The following is a 14,107-nucleotide window of genomic DNA, read 5'->3' as shown; positions in this document are numbered from 1 at the left end:
TGTAAGCTGGAAATAGGACATCAATGAAACAAGAATGTCTTCTGAGCTGTAGCAAAATAGTTTAAGAAAACCCACAATTAGCCAAATACTGTATTACAGAAAAGTAGCAATCAAAAGATGAAAAGCCCAACATTCTTCATCTCTATCATAATATTACATCTTATTTCTTTTCCAGTTTTTATTTCTAAAGCACATCTTACAATGTACGGATCCACCTTTTATAACCAGAAATAAAATGTTTCCTGCATTTCTGAAGCTTTTTCAAAGATACTGTGTAACCAACCAATCAATACAGCAGCTTCTCCAGTTTTGAAAGAAAATACTTCCTTCTTCATCTTTACATGCTTCTACCTTGGAAGCACCTGCTGGAATGCAAACCACTGACCTTGAAGACCACACAAAAGCCACCCCAAGCAGTTGCTAACTTAAGGAGCTTTAACTCACTAACAACATATTCACCTTGGACCCAAGAAACACTTCCTATCTTCATGCCTGATTTCCACCTCAATGCAACTAAACATCCTTGAATTTTAAACTCTTATCTTGAAGTTGAATTTCCCCACAAAGGAAGACAGAAATTCAAAGGAGTATCATTACCCCAGCTGATCAGTGCAAATAGGTATTCACAGGTGATAAGACATGCATTGGTGCCAACACCCGGATGAATCATCACATCTATTTATGAAAAATCTCTTGCATAACATTTTCTTTAATAATCTCCTTCAGCCTAGGTCTACCTAGGAAACCTGTTTCTGGAGTCTTCACTTCCTGGGGTCTCCTACTCTGTCTTTCTGTCACCTACACTTAAAAATGAAATCTCATTCCAAACTGGCAGAAATCTGACTTATAATTTCAATGTCATTTACAGCAGTAGGTGTGCCCAAACACTCCAGACTCCAAATGTCCTGTGCTAGCACCACTCAGCTTGGAGCACCTTTGAGAGATCAACAGAAACTCAACTGTTAATGAGCAAGTTCTTAACACACGATTCTGCTTGACAGTGATGCAGCATAACTCCATGGTTAATAAAGATCAAGTCTGGTAGGCAGTGGAAAGGGCTGGAAAAAGAACAGTCCCACGTACTCATCACCTGCAAACCTGTACTTATGTCTAAATATGTAAAGATGAAATTAGAAGTCTTATTCCATCCAGGAGTCATGTGAGAACCATTCCTTACAACTGCCTGTTTGCTGTATTTCAAACAAAAGCCATGGACACAGAGCCTTCTTCCCAACATCCTGCCCAGTTTGCCCAGTGCTGGCAGCTCAATCCAAGCACCCCAAAGCCACTGCCTGTGCAGGTCCCTGGGAGCACACCTTGCACAGAGGCTGTGACAGACATTGCTGAGCTTTAACATTGATTGTGAATGTTGACACTTGCAAATAAAACCAGCTCAAGTATTTTCAATCTGTTCTAAATGTAAATTTGAATGAGAGAGAGCAGAAAAAAACCTTGTCAATTGGATTAAACACAACATAACATTATCAGAATTGTTAGATGCTCCACAAGCAATACCAAGGTATTGTAGTCTGAAAACACATTTTAAACTGAATTCACAAATAGAAAATGGTCAAAGTAGTTCCACACAAGAAACTTCTTCCCAAACCCAGAGGTATCGGAGCGGTGCTTGTAAAGCAAACACACAATTTACTTAGCATGAGTAAACCTAGACAAAAGACACTCCATCCCAATGTTCCAATTCCTCTACAAACATTGAAAAAGTTGTCACAAAAGTGCTCTTTTGTAACCAGGTTCAAGGATTAGATTACTGGATTCATGCCCGTGCGATGTACTTTCCAACATGGGCTCTGAAAAGAAAATGGCACCTGGGGAAATGACAAGTTCTGTGATCACTCACTCCAAAACTGTTTCATAATACAGCAAGATAAAGTCATAGCTATGAAGAGCAAGACAGCTTTTGGTGGGTGTATGATCAAAACGTTTTTAATTTAAAGGCTCTGTACTTCTGCTGCAGTGTAATCTTCTGCTCCTTTAAAAAAACTGAATCAACTTTTTGGGGTTATTCTGAGATCATCGATTGATCATTGTAACTTATTAAAGTTCTGTTAAACAGAAAATAAATTGTTTTCTGGCAACTCAGGTGTCAGATGATCTGTAGAGATTTTTTCTAACTCTAACTATTCAATGAAATGGAAATATGGTAACTATACAGGCTAAGAAAGTCAGCTTTCATAATTCTGAACATAAAAACAAGAACCTTCATATACCACAAAATTCTTATTGAAACATCTCTCCCTCTTGTCTTTGCCCAGTTCTCAGTATCCTCTCTCATGAGTCTTCAATTCACAGTTCTGAAGAACAATCAAAGGATGAAGAAGAAAAAAAATCCCTGTTAGGGTCGTACAATAGCAATATCCTTCTGAGGCAGGCAAGAAGCCTACAATAACTACAACTGAGTCTGACATTCAAATAAAATACAGGTTTGTTTGAAAGCTGATTATCTTGAATTTATCTTCTCAAGTAATTAAATCATTAGAATTCTTTTGTCACTCTGTGCCTTCAGGTGCTCAGTGAGATGGTCACGACAGAGACAGTTATAATAAGTTAATAAGATAATTACACATTATTAAAACAATAATGTCAGCTGCCTTTACCAAATGTGAATCACAACTTCAAAAAATAGATGCAAAGAGCTCTTACAGATGATTCAAAGTTCTGTGGACACTGAAGAAATCCTCATAATCCTCTCCTTCACACCAAATCAATTCTGATTTTAAGTCCTTCCAAAGAATCCATATTCACAGCTCCACTGCATAGAAGCACTTAAACACAGCGTGCCAGCAAACTGCACAGTGAGACTTCCAGGCTGCACCGGAGCCAACAGTGCAGCCTTCTGCCTCAAATGGAAATTCCAGGATTAACTGTGATCCAAGCAGGGAAAAAAAACTGCATCAAATACAATGTGAACCACCCCCACACCAAACAAAATCATCACTGAAACTCCTCTTGGAATTTCTGCTGAAAGCTGCTTGTTTCACATGAAAACAAACTCCCGAGCCTGGCTGTACGTCTGGAGCTCTGTGATGCTCCACATGTTCAAAGCTCCCACGGCAACAAAATCTCCGGGTGCTGCCAAAGGAAGGGATAACAGAAACCAAGGCAAGCCTCTGGTGCAGCTGCTTTGGGTCAGCTCCTCCTGTATCAACCATGAACAGTGCCAAAGAAAAATTCAATCCTGTGATGAAGCTGTTCAACAAGGAAGAGAAGCAAGTGACACATGCAATACTCCACCAATTTTATTGTTGGAAAGAAAGCAAAGTTCTTAATTTACAAACCCCTTTGACAAAAATTAATATGAAACAACAGCAATTCTTTTTCCCAGGAGATACTAGCATTTGTCAGCACATGTGAAAGACCTTGGCAAAATACGGGAACCTGATTTTCCCCTCTCAGAAACTGACACTGTTTGGGAACTACATTTAAAATACTGAGGTAACACTGAAAAGCATGGCTGGTTACAAATTAACAAAGGCATACTTAGCTCCTAAATATACTTTCACACACTCAAAAGACAAGTGTCAATTAACTTGGAATGTCTGCATACACTGCTGTTTCAGAAGGGCAGCTGGTACTAAAATAATCTCCTCCATATCTGAAGTCTCATTTGAGACGCTTTGTTTCCATTAACTTTTACAGCTTTTTCACCCAAACTGATCACAGTGACCCCAGCTTTCCTCATATGCAGAGCATTTCACACACAGTATTGTCACCCTGCACCTAAAGGTTCTTAAGAGAATCCTTTCTTTGACTACAGGAGCACTAAATATTTTCACAACACAGCGCTCAAAGGAGAACAGTTTTCTTTAGGGGTTATTTACCAAAATGTACCATTAAAATTCCCCTTTGATACATTGTTACTGCATTTGAGGATGCCGCATTCAGAGGGAAGAAAGAAATTCAGATGTTAGAATGAAGTTGACAGATAAAATTAAAAGGTACAAAATCCAAATGGAACTGCAGGCAGAAAAAGCAGTGCATTTGAAGTATACTCAGCTACAAGATAATTAAAGTCTACTTGAAAAAAAGAAAATCTTTCACCAAAATGCATTTGGCACATTGCCATGAAAGGTTGAAAAACCCCCAAAGGTTAGGCACTATGCTATCCTGCTTAAACATAATTAACTGGCAATAATGAGCTATCATTTCCTACAAGGAAAGTGATAATTACTACCACATGTCATACAAGTAGTTAACATACATGAAATAGTTCAATTACTAGGTAGGGGGGAGAACAGAGAAGATTCTCTCAGGATTATTAGTTGGATAACTGGATTTTAAAGATGAGAAAAAAATGAGTTCAGGTCTCTTAAAAAGAGTTTGAGGGAACTTTAACAAACCCAACCGATGTTTGTTCAAAAAGCAAGCAAGAGTGCATAGTAGGAGTGAACACAAACTTCTTAAATTAGAGAAGGGAAAGGGCAGCAGCTAAGAAACCAAATGGTGAAAAATAAAGGACTGAGTTGGCTAAATGCTACCTAGACAAACAAAGAGTTTTGTACTATATTTACTTAGGAAGACACCGTGACCAAGTTTGATGTCAAAAAGGTATTTTTACTATCCTTTAAATACAGGCCAAAACAAAGTTCTTTGCCTTAACTAAGCAAAATCAATGACTGATAAATCAAACTTTTACACTTTCAGATACCAAAGGATAATCCATCAATCTCTGCTATCCAACTGAACCAATCATAGTTAAATAGCAATTATGACACCAATTTCCTATAGAAATTAATTAATGGATCGTATATTCAGCACAATATCATCCTGTGCTAATAATTTCTGACTCACTGCTTCAAAAATGTATGTCATTAATCTTTAAATTAATGAGAAAATAGTGGGTTATTGTGTCCAAAATATGGTTCACATCCATCTAACATGAAAAAAATCAGTCATTTTCAGATTGTCCCATTGAAATCCTTCAATATCTTTAAAAATACAGCATTTCCCTAGTAATGTAAGTGACAATTAATAAAATTCTCTATATTCTTGCAAATATTTATCAGGATTCCAGACAACATCTATGATTTCCTCTAAAGACAGTACAAGCAGATCTTATAAAACTCTGCTGGCTCACAGATAACAACAGAGCAGGATTAATCATTTTTGCTATAGCAACCACTGCACTGCAATTACCATAGTGACATGAGAAGAATAGAAGAAGTAATAATGAAGAGCTCTCATTTGTTTGGAGCAATGTGGCAGCTAAATAAGTGCAGAATTCTCTAGCACCCAACTCTGCTCACCTTAATCAAGTGAAATGCCATTTATAATAGATGTCAAAAAGCATTTCTGATTTATTTTTAAAAGGGCAATACAAATTTGTCAATTGTTCCCTGTCCTTTGGTCAGATTGATGCACAAATCACCATTATCATGTAACAGGGGGAAATGCTACTTATTGCAGAGGTTCCAACTTAGCCATAAAGTGTAAGGTCTACTCCATTACCATAAATGTATTGATATATACACACATCCTTCTATGTAATTTTCCATTAAAATATTCACACACATTTTTAAAAATGTACCGGACTTTCAGATGCATACAAACATACATTTTCATATTTTTTAATGAAAAAGCAATCTTTATTTTTTTCAGTACTTCAGGAACACTTGGTACTAAGATTATACCAACATCTGTGACAACAAGTTTCTCATGAGTCACTTAATTGCTGTTTTTCCAGCTCCACTTATCCAAATAATTTATACTTGATAGCTGTTGTTCAACCTGCTTAGTTTAAGAAAGGAAATTTACCCCAAATTAGTTGCTTTTGGAAGTTCTTAGCATCTTATACAAAGCTCCCTCCTTTTTACAAATGACTGGTAAATACTCATGACTGGAAAGGGTACTTCAAATTAAATTTTCCGAAGCAGGAAAGAATGTTAGGCAAAGTGACCTTTTGAAACAATGCTTATTTTGTTAAGAGGCAGGTGTGATCAGTAAATCAGAATCCTGCACTGCAGGTGTGCAAAGGGCACAAGCAGAAAGGTGGGTGTGAGAGGGAAGGCAGCAGCTCAAGTGGCACAGCCCCAAGCTCACGTCTGCACCTGACACCACTGCAGAGTCCAACACACACAAGGTTAATTCGTGAGAAGTGAGAAGTGGCAGAGTGAAAGCACAGATACAGAACCCTCTGAGACCTTCAGCAAATGGCAACGCTCACACATTATCTGTGAGGTACAGAAAATGTCAAGGAAGGGGAAGAAACACAGGCAGGCAACCCAGAAGTAAGAATGTCAGAGGCTTGTGGCTGTATTTCAAACATTTCTAGTGCCAGGGGCTGTGTCCCAGTGCCAAGAGGAGGACGCCTGTGGCAGAGCACAGTGGGAGTGCACAGCACATTGTGCATCATGCCCAGCTTGGCAAAACCTGCCGAGGTAGAAGGCAGCACAATCTTCTAACAGATCTCATTTCCCATTTCATTGTGGTATTTTGAGTCGTGCAATCAGGCCACATTACAGATAGCCAAGTTATTCCAAACTGCAAGCCATCACACCTCAGCTTCCTTTGACTTACAACAACTGTTATTCTGTCATTTTTGAAATGGAAAACTGAAAACAGGAGAAGTTCAAGTCTGACAATCCATTTCTAGTAAAGCACTGCCTTTAACTCCGGCTCAGTACGAGCAGCTGCCTGCTCCAAGCCTGTTGAGGTCACCTGAACGTGAGCAGACACAGCACAGTGCTAAGGGCAGTCACTGCCACAGAGCAGCATTCTCATAATGAGAGATTCTGCCCCTTTCTTGTTGGGCTGGTACAGAACAAATGAATTTGATGACAATTAGGGGTGCAGGACATTAAACAAGGGTGCTGGAACTCCAGCCCAGCAGCCCCTGGGCCACTGCCCTTCCTCCTGAGCTCAGCTGTACCAAAGCACTGCCCTGGCACAGCACTGCACACTCCATTCAGCCACACATTCAACATTTCAGCTTTAACACTGGAACAGTTCCACTGCTCTCTGCAAAGATATCCCAGGGTTTATTACAATTCCATTAATTACTATAAATTCCTAAGATTATGATTTATCATTTGGGCTCATTAGCCACCTAACATAGAGATAAAATTATCCTACATTAAAATAGCTTTTCACATTACCATTGTTAAAATTTTTCTAAACATTTCTATTTAGTACATATTAAGACACATTATTCAGAACATCAGCTTGGAAAATTATTACAAAAGACCAGCACGCTTATTTTTTTTTTAACTGCAAAAACTATACTATTCTATTCTTTCTCTCATTATAATATATAGGTAAGTATTCAAACTTGAAGATAAATAGCAAAGTATTTTATTAAAACTTTGTCAAAGATTTTAGAAAATGGGGCAAACATTTCACAGAAGAGCCTGGGGCACGGTTCAGGTTCTACCTGACTTCACTGCCTGTAGATCTGATCTAAGAACCATTACCCATCCAGCAGAGGTGTCTTGAATCCACATGTCAGCCTCAAAACACTTGTAAGTGGCAGCACAGAGCACATGAGACACACTCTGGGTCTAAGAAGTTTAAAAACTGTCGTTTGTTTTAAAATAAATTTTTGAAGAAGGTGTTGAAACAAGGCTACTGTTTGATAACATTTAAAGACAGGCCCAGTCTCCCTTTAACAACTGTGTTGTATAAATACAGTAAATTATTTAAGAAGTTTTTTACAGTCAATTATGTCAGCAGAGTCAGGCCTACAACACTTTGCCTCTGGTTGGAAAATGGTTCTTTTAGTGCACAGAAAAATAGTAGCTTTTGCACTACAATACCAACATGCCCCATTCTCTGTAACATGACAAAAACATTGATAAGACACAATGACTGGAAAGGTACATTCTAATAGAAAAATACAGGCTTTCACTAACCCTTGCAAAAATAGATTTACATATAAATTAAATTTTTCTCCTGTCCAAAAGCCTTCCAGAATTTTCAATTACAACCATTAAGATTTTGCCATCTTCCAGCAATTTTTATTCAAATAATTTTATTTCATTTAGTCTTTATTAGTTCGTACAAATGAAGAATTTAGAAACATTTAATCAGATAATGTTTTCTGAACAAGATTAGGGAAAAAGAATTAAAATAATGACAAATCAAATAAGTGTCTGATAAAATTAAGTTTAGTGTTGTACCACACCTCAAAGCAACAAAACTTAGACATGTGAGGCAGAATGTACTGAGATAAGCAAAGCTCAATGTGGCAATAATTATTCCCAGACATTTCAAGATTTACAAATAAATATAACACATTAAAGAAAAAAAAGCAGATAAACATAAAAACCCCTTTTAGAGCTCAACACCTTTATTTGTTCTCCAGTGTAAAGCAGCTAACCAAAACATGAGAAAGCAACACTGAGGGCAGTGTAAAAGAAGAAAACTCACCAAAATCTGCAAACACGGACTGCCCAACGACTTTGGCACCACTGGGCATTTCTTTACTTTTTCCAACTTTAGAGAAGTTCCCATCCTAGCAAACAGGACAAAGATGATGGAAAGACTGAATTGCAGAGTAAGTGATAAAAACTGACTCTAGAACCAAAGAAAATACAGATCACTAATGCAGGGCTTTAGCAAATAAGGGAGACATCTCAGCTACAGAAAAATCCGCACTCTTCAAAAATTGTGACTGACTTTTTGCATTTCTAATACTTGCTGGATTCTTGTGGAAATCCCTCAATAGTAATATTCAGATACAATTTCCCTGTATTTTGCTGTGCTGTGAGGAAGAGATTGGATTATTTCAGCAACATTTCCTAAATGATATTTAAGTGATTATGAATACTACTGTGCATTTTTGCATATTAACATGCGATTTTAGAGATATATGCAATATATAGCAACACACCTGCACAAAAATTCAAAATAGGTTTCCTGATTTGCCTTCTTATTAGGAAATAAATTGATTTTCTATTAGGTCTGGTTTAGAACTTGTTTTACTTATCCTTTAATAAAGTCTAGGCCTACAGAAAACAATAGTCCATTATACCATCAAAAAGATAAAAAGGCTGGATCATTGTTTATCACAGAACTGGATCACAGCTGGCACAAACCCATTTTAAGATGCTGAGTTTTTGCAGCCACGTCACATGAGCCAAGGCCCCCTTCCCCAGTCCCTGCCATCAGCTCAGGCTCAGTGCTCTGCACTCAAACGCCCAGCAAGGCACGGAGCCAAAGGCTTGGGAATGGAGCAGTTATCCATATCCAACATGACTCGTGTCATGTTTAGTTTGTAGACTTCACTGCAACTCTGGACACAGTTAGTACTGCATGTCTGCTTATGTATCTTTAGCTTGACATGTAATTTATAATGATTCTGATGAGAAAAATTCAAATTGATGCATTTCCATACAGTGAAATAGAAGAGGCTCTCAGGTGGCCTCAAAAGCATATATTGTACAGGCTAATATTTAAAAAGCATTTTTAGTGCATCAATGAAGGGAATTACTTTTTTCTACAAAGAGCAGTTTAACAGTTTTTAATGGATCAGTTAAGGTAGGCATTTGTAGTTTCATACACATCCAAGCATTTTATATTTATGACCTATTTTCCTGGGTTGATTGATTCCAAAGAACAGAATTCTTTCTTTCTAAAGATAAGCAAATCTATCAATATAAAATGTATAATGCAGGATTATATTTAGAATACAAGTCCAAAATTTGTAAGGAAATTAAAAGAAACCCCACTAACAGGACAAACACCTTGTGTACTTCTGAACACTCAATAACCAATGATCTTTAAAGTGTACCTAAAGCTGTAAATACTGGATTCATGACTCACTGCTTTCATTACTCCTGCATGGGAGATGATGGCCAGGTTATCTCAAGATAGGACACTTCTGCAGTGACTCACTGTGATATGATGGATTCATTTTCAGGCAAACCCTCAAAAACTCATCCCTTGACTCACAAGCAACACATTAAGCACTTTATATTATCACAAAAATGTGAACTTATAGCTAGAGTCCTTTAGGATAACAAGGTATAAAGGATGCCCCTGGCCAGGTTAGACAATACAAAAGCAGAATCTCAATAAATAAATAAGTATTAACCCATTGATCTATTACTCCTCTGCTCTGAATTTCAGTTATATTTAGTGAACACAGGACTTGGGATTTCCTCAAATGTAACTTGCACATGTATTGTAACAGTCAGAAGTGACATTTTGAACATCTGTCCCAGAAAACCTTACCTAAGACCTGGAGTCATGTATCTGACAAAGCTTACTTAAAAAAAACCAAACAAACCAAAACAAACAAACAAAAAAAACCCTTCCAGACAGCAAGAATATAACCAAACTGATCAGTCAGAAGATGACTCTTTGGGGTTTATAACTTTTCTTGTTTCAACAGAATGGTTGTGTTTTCTCTCTTACCTTATTTACCCATGTCTCAAACTGAATGGTTTTGGAATTTGGTGATGTGGTAAGGAACAAGTCTGTGAGGAAAACATAAGAGAAATGAGACATTTAACAGTAGACTACAGACAAAAATATTTGATCACATAGTAAATATATACAATTTTAAAAATATTACCTATATTTTAGATGTTATAAATACTTCATATATCACTAGAATATAATGTAAGACTAAAAACACAGCCCTCAAAACTATTTTCATGTCTCGTACTATTCTGCATAAATAAATATCAGTAAGTATCAACTAGCCTTTTATTTGTGATATGCTGAATTAAGCAACAGATACAATACTGAGAGAAGAAAAATAGATAGAAAAATATTTCTGGCTTCCTATACACTAAAATTCTCTCAAACACCAAAACAGTGCAAAATAGAACTTCAAAGGATTTATCTGGCAAGGTCTAAAGAGGAGATTATTTACCCCCTTTCTGGAAAAGTCCCCAGATTAGGAAAATGGGAAGAAAAAGCTGTTAGTAAAAAAGTGGAGATTGAAGAATAAAATAACTTTAAGAAATTAAGTCCAATGTTAAGAAATTCAGACTTAAGGAAACTACTCTTTTAGATTTAAACACTTGTTTTCTTTTTCTTCGTCTCCTCCCTCCCTGCAATTTCAACTGCCATTCCTTGAGTTAGAACACAATAGTTACTTTGCAGGAAGAAGAAAAGGAAAAGAAAAGAGAATATTAATGCTTTACCCTCAGGTGTTTTACTGAATAAGCAGGTAGATAGCTGTACAGGGAATTTCAAATGGCACAATAAGGGGTATTATCTTCCAGGGGAAAAAAAAAGCAACAAACAACAACCACAAAACTAGAAACATCCCCACTCCTAACAAGCAAAACCCAAACAACTCCCCCCCCCGCAAAAAAAACCAAAAAAACCCCCAAAAAACCAGCAAAGATTCTCCTTATAGATTTCTCTCTCCCCACAGCTTAAAAGCCCTACGATTTCATTTTATTCCTTTCAATATCTGAAATGGTCATTTCCTTTACAGCATACACATGAAAAGCATGATGGTGTGTGCTTCACTGGAATGAGTTACAGTGACACCTAAGGACTTCTTGGAGGTGAGACAAAAGTAATGAAAATAATCTGAAGACAGCACAAATGTGAGTTAGAAAACTTACATATACTTTCAAATATTAACTTCGCATCTAGAAGGAAGCTTGTGCAATACTGTTGATTACTGTCAGACAGAAGCCAGAGAAATATTTTTAAATCCAGTACGTTTACACGGGGATAAAGAGAAACATGAAATAACATAAGCCTTAACTGATTTTCCTACAGGCCAAAATGCCTTTGAGGTTTAAACGTTTTTGAGGTTTAAATCATTATTTCAAGTAGGGTCCTTGCTGTACTTGATACTGAAATTTGCCATGAGCTCTGGGTTCTGCTGCACATAGGTTATGCTACAACAGGCTCTGAAGTGTTCTACTGAAATACCCAGCAAAGGATGAGCATTTGCTCCCCAGCTGGGGCAGGCTGGGTGACCCTCACAGCCATTCTGTCTGCACTGTAACCTCTCCCCAGCACCTCTCTGATACCATCTCACACTGCAGAGCTGACCTCCCACTTCACTGCTTAGTCAATCCTCTCTGCTCAGTCCTTGGTGCAAGGGGAGATCCTGGCGAGCAGTAACTCAGCATTCCCTCTGGTAATGTTTATACATACTTTGGGACTCTGTCCCAGACTGGGATAAAGTGGCACAGGTGCCAATATCAGACATAACTCACCCAATGTCACCATGCTAGAACTTGCTCCAGCTCCCTCAGCCTTTCCTCAGCAGGGAGATGTTCCAGTCCTTTCACCATCTTTGTCACCTTTGGCTGGCCCTGCTCCAGGAGCTCCATGTCTCTCTGGTACTGAGGAGCCCAGAGCTGGGCACAGCACTCCAGGTGATCCTCACCAGGGTCACCTCCCTGACCTGCTCTAGTGCTCTTCCTAAAGCCCCCCAGGACCCCATTGCCTTAGGGTCACAAGGACACGGTGCTGGCTCACAGACAGCCTGCTGTCCACTAGGATCCCCAGGCCCTTGTCACAGCTGCTGCAGGTCACCCCCAGCCTGTGCTGGTGCCGGGGTTGTTCCTGCCCAGGTGCAGGACCCTGCACTGACTTTCTCTCCAGCAGCTTAAAGACAAGTACATTCAGTAACATTCATTCCTGTTTTGCACTGAATTCCCTCCCCCAAACCAGCTTCTCTTCAGTCAGTAAATTACTTTTGCTCTCTGTTCCTCTCTGTGTACTCCTCCATCTCCTTTTTCCTAACTCCAGGCACATAACATTATACAGAACGAATGAACCAACACTGCAGAGCAGTTCCAAGGCTGCTGTAATGTCATACTGCACTGGCAAAGTGCAAAGGCAGGCTAAGAGAGCAGATAATCTAAAAATAGTGTAGAGGAGCTGGTGCCACGCTGCTCCTGCATTAAAGAAACAAGCTGTGATTTCCCATAGGGACAACTCGATACAGGTACAGCAACACCACCTCTAGCTCTAGAGCCCTCTGGAACCAATTCCACTGGTACCTTATTGCCAATTGTCCTCCTCCTTTTTATCCTTAAGCCTTCTTAGAAGCTACACGTTTGAAATGCTCAAGCATGATTCTGGGATTAAAGGCTCTTGCAGTGAAACCAAATCAAATTGTTAATATTCACAAGTAATTTGTCATTTTGATCAAGAATGCCAGAGACTTCAAACCAAGCAAAACAAAACCATTTCTTTGCAACAGCAGTATAAATAGGTGATGCAATTTAGACACAAGAAATAACTATTCACAAGTTTGTATAGTTCAGAATTACAAGTGTTTTGTCCCAAGACTGTGAAAGAAAATGTGTAAGAAAAACCAAGTCCTGTCTGGAACAGTGATCTAGACCAGTCAATTCCCAAGTGTTACATTCAACCTATCTTACTTTATGATTCTGGTTTTGATTATGTAAGTTTTTTACTCCAAGAGAATCTCAAAGAAGAAACAAGTAAGAATCTGTGCCCTTTACAAATACTTAGCAGCCAAAGCAAAGAATCCTTGCAAGCGTTTCCTTTCTAAAGGACTACTGACCTATCTCCCACCTTGCTGTTACTGCTTTCCATATCTATCTTTACTAAATTCTTAAATATGTAAGAGCTGCAGGAGAACAGATGGAGCCAACAAATGCATTAATATCCATATGGTCAGCACCGGGGTGTCTTGGGGTGCCATACAGGATATGACCAAAAGTATGTACACAACTATGAAGACAACGTATACAGTTTTTTTCTACACTTTCTGTACTACAAAACACTAATTTCAATACTAATGTTGAAAACTGCAACATTCCCGTTTTGCTTCTGGCTATATCAAGAAAACTCAGCCCCTTTTTCCTACAAAGAATGCCTACTATATTACATATGCTCAGAAAAATCACTTGTCTGTAGACATGCTGCACACTGCCTTTGGGAGCCAGTTCACATTGCAATTTCAGCTGTAAGAAACAGAATCTATTCCAGAAAGATCTCTAAGTTTAAAAAGTACACAAAAAGTATTGAGGACTGTTCAAATTCTTATAACCCTAACACAACACAGTGAGAGATATTTACAAACTGAGGTTATTAAATCAATGAATCTGGAGCTCAACAAGCAATTATTTACCAAATACAAAGGTGATGGTTTTACCAGACAACAGGTCCATGAAGGGATGCTACAAACAACAGGCAAGGG

At 38.2% G+C, this 14,107-nt stretch overlaps 1 protein-coding gene across 1 annotated transcript in view; it reads right to left on the bottom strand.

Annotated features, from left to right (window-relative positions):
• ITFG1 (integrin alpha FG-GAP repeat containing 1) overlaps window positions 1-14,107 on the bottom strand; it is a 73,276-nt gene that overhangs the window by 40,112 nt on the left and 19,057 nt on the right. The window contains exons 7-8 of the mRNA XM_062500113.1: window positions 10,372-10,433; window positions 8,383-8,467 (exon numbers count right to left, since the gene is read on the bottom strand). Of these exons, the coding sequence (XP_062356097.1) occupies window positions 8,383-8,467; window positions 10,372-10,433 (147 nt within the window). The remainder of the gene's footprint in view (window positions 1-8,382; window positions 8,468-10,371; window positions 10,434-14,107) is intronic.

Source organism: Cinclus cinclus, chromosome 11 (genome assembly GCF_963662255.1).
Source record: "Cinclus cinclus chromosome 11, bCinCin1.1, whole genome shotgun sequence".
NCBI lineage: Eukaryota > Metazoa > Chordata > Aves > Passeriformes > Cinclidae > Cinclus > Cinclus cinclus.
The sequence above is the reverse complement of the archived record's forward strand: the minus strand, read 5'-3'. Positions and strand labels throughout refer to the sequence as shown.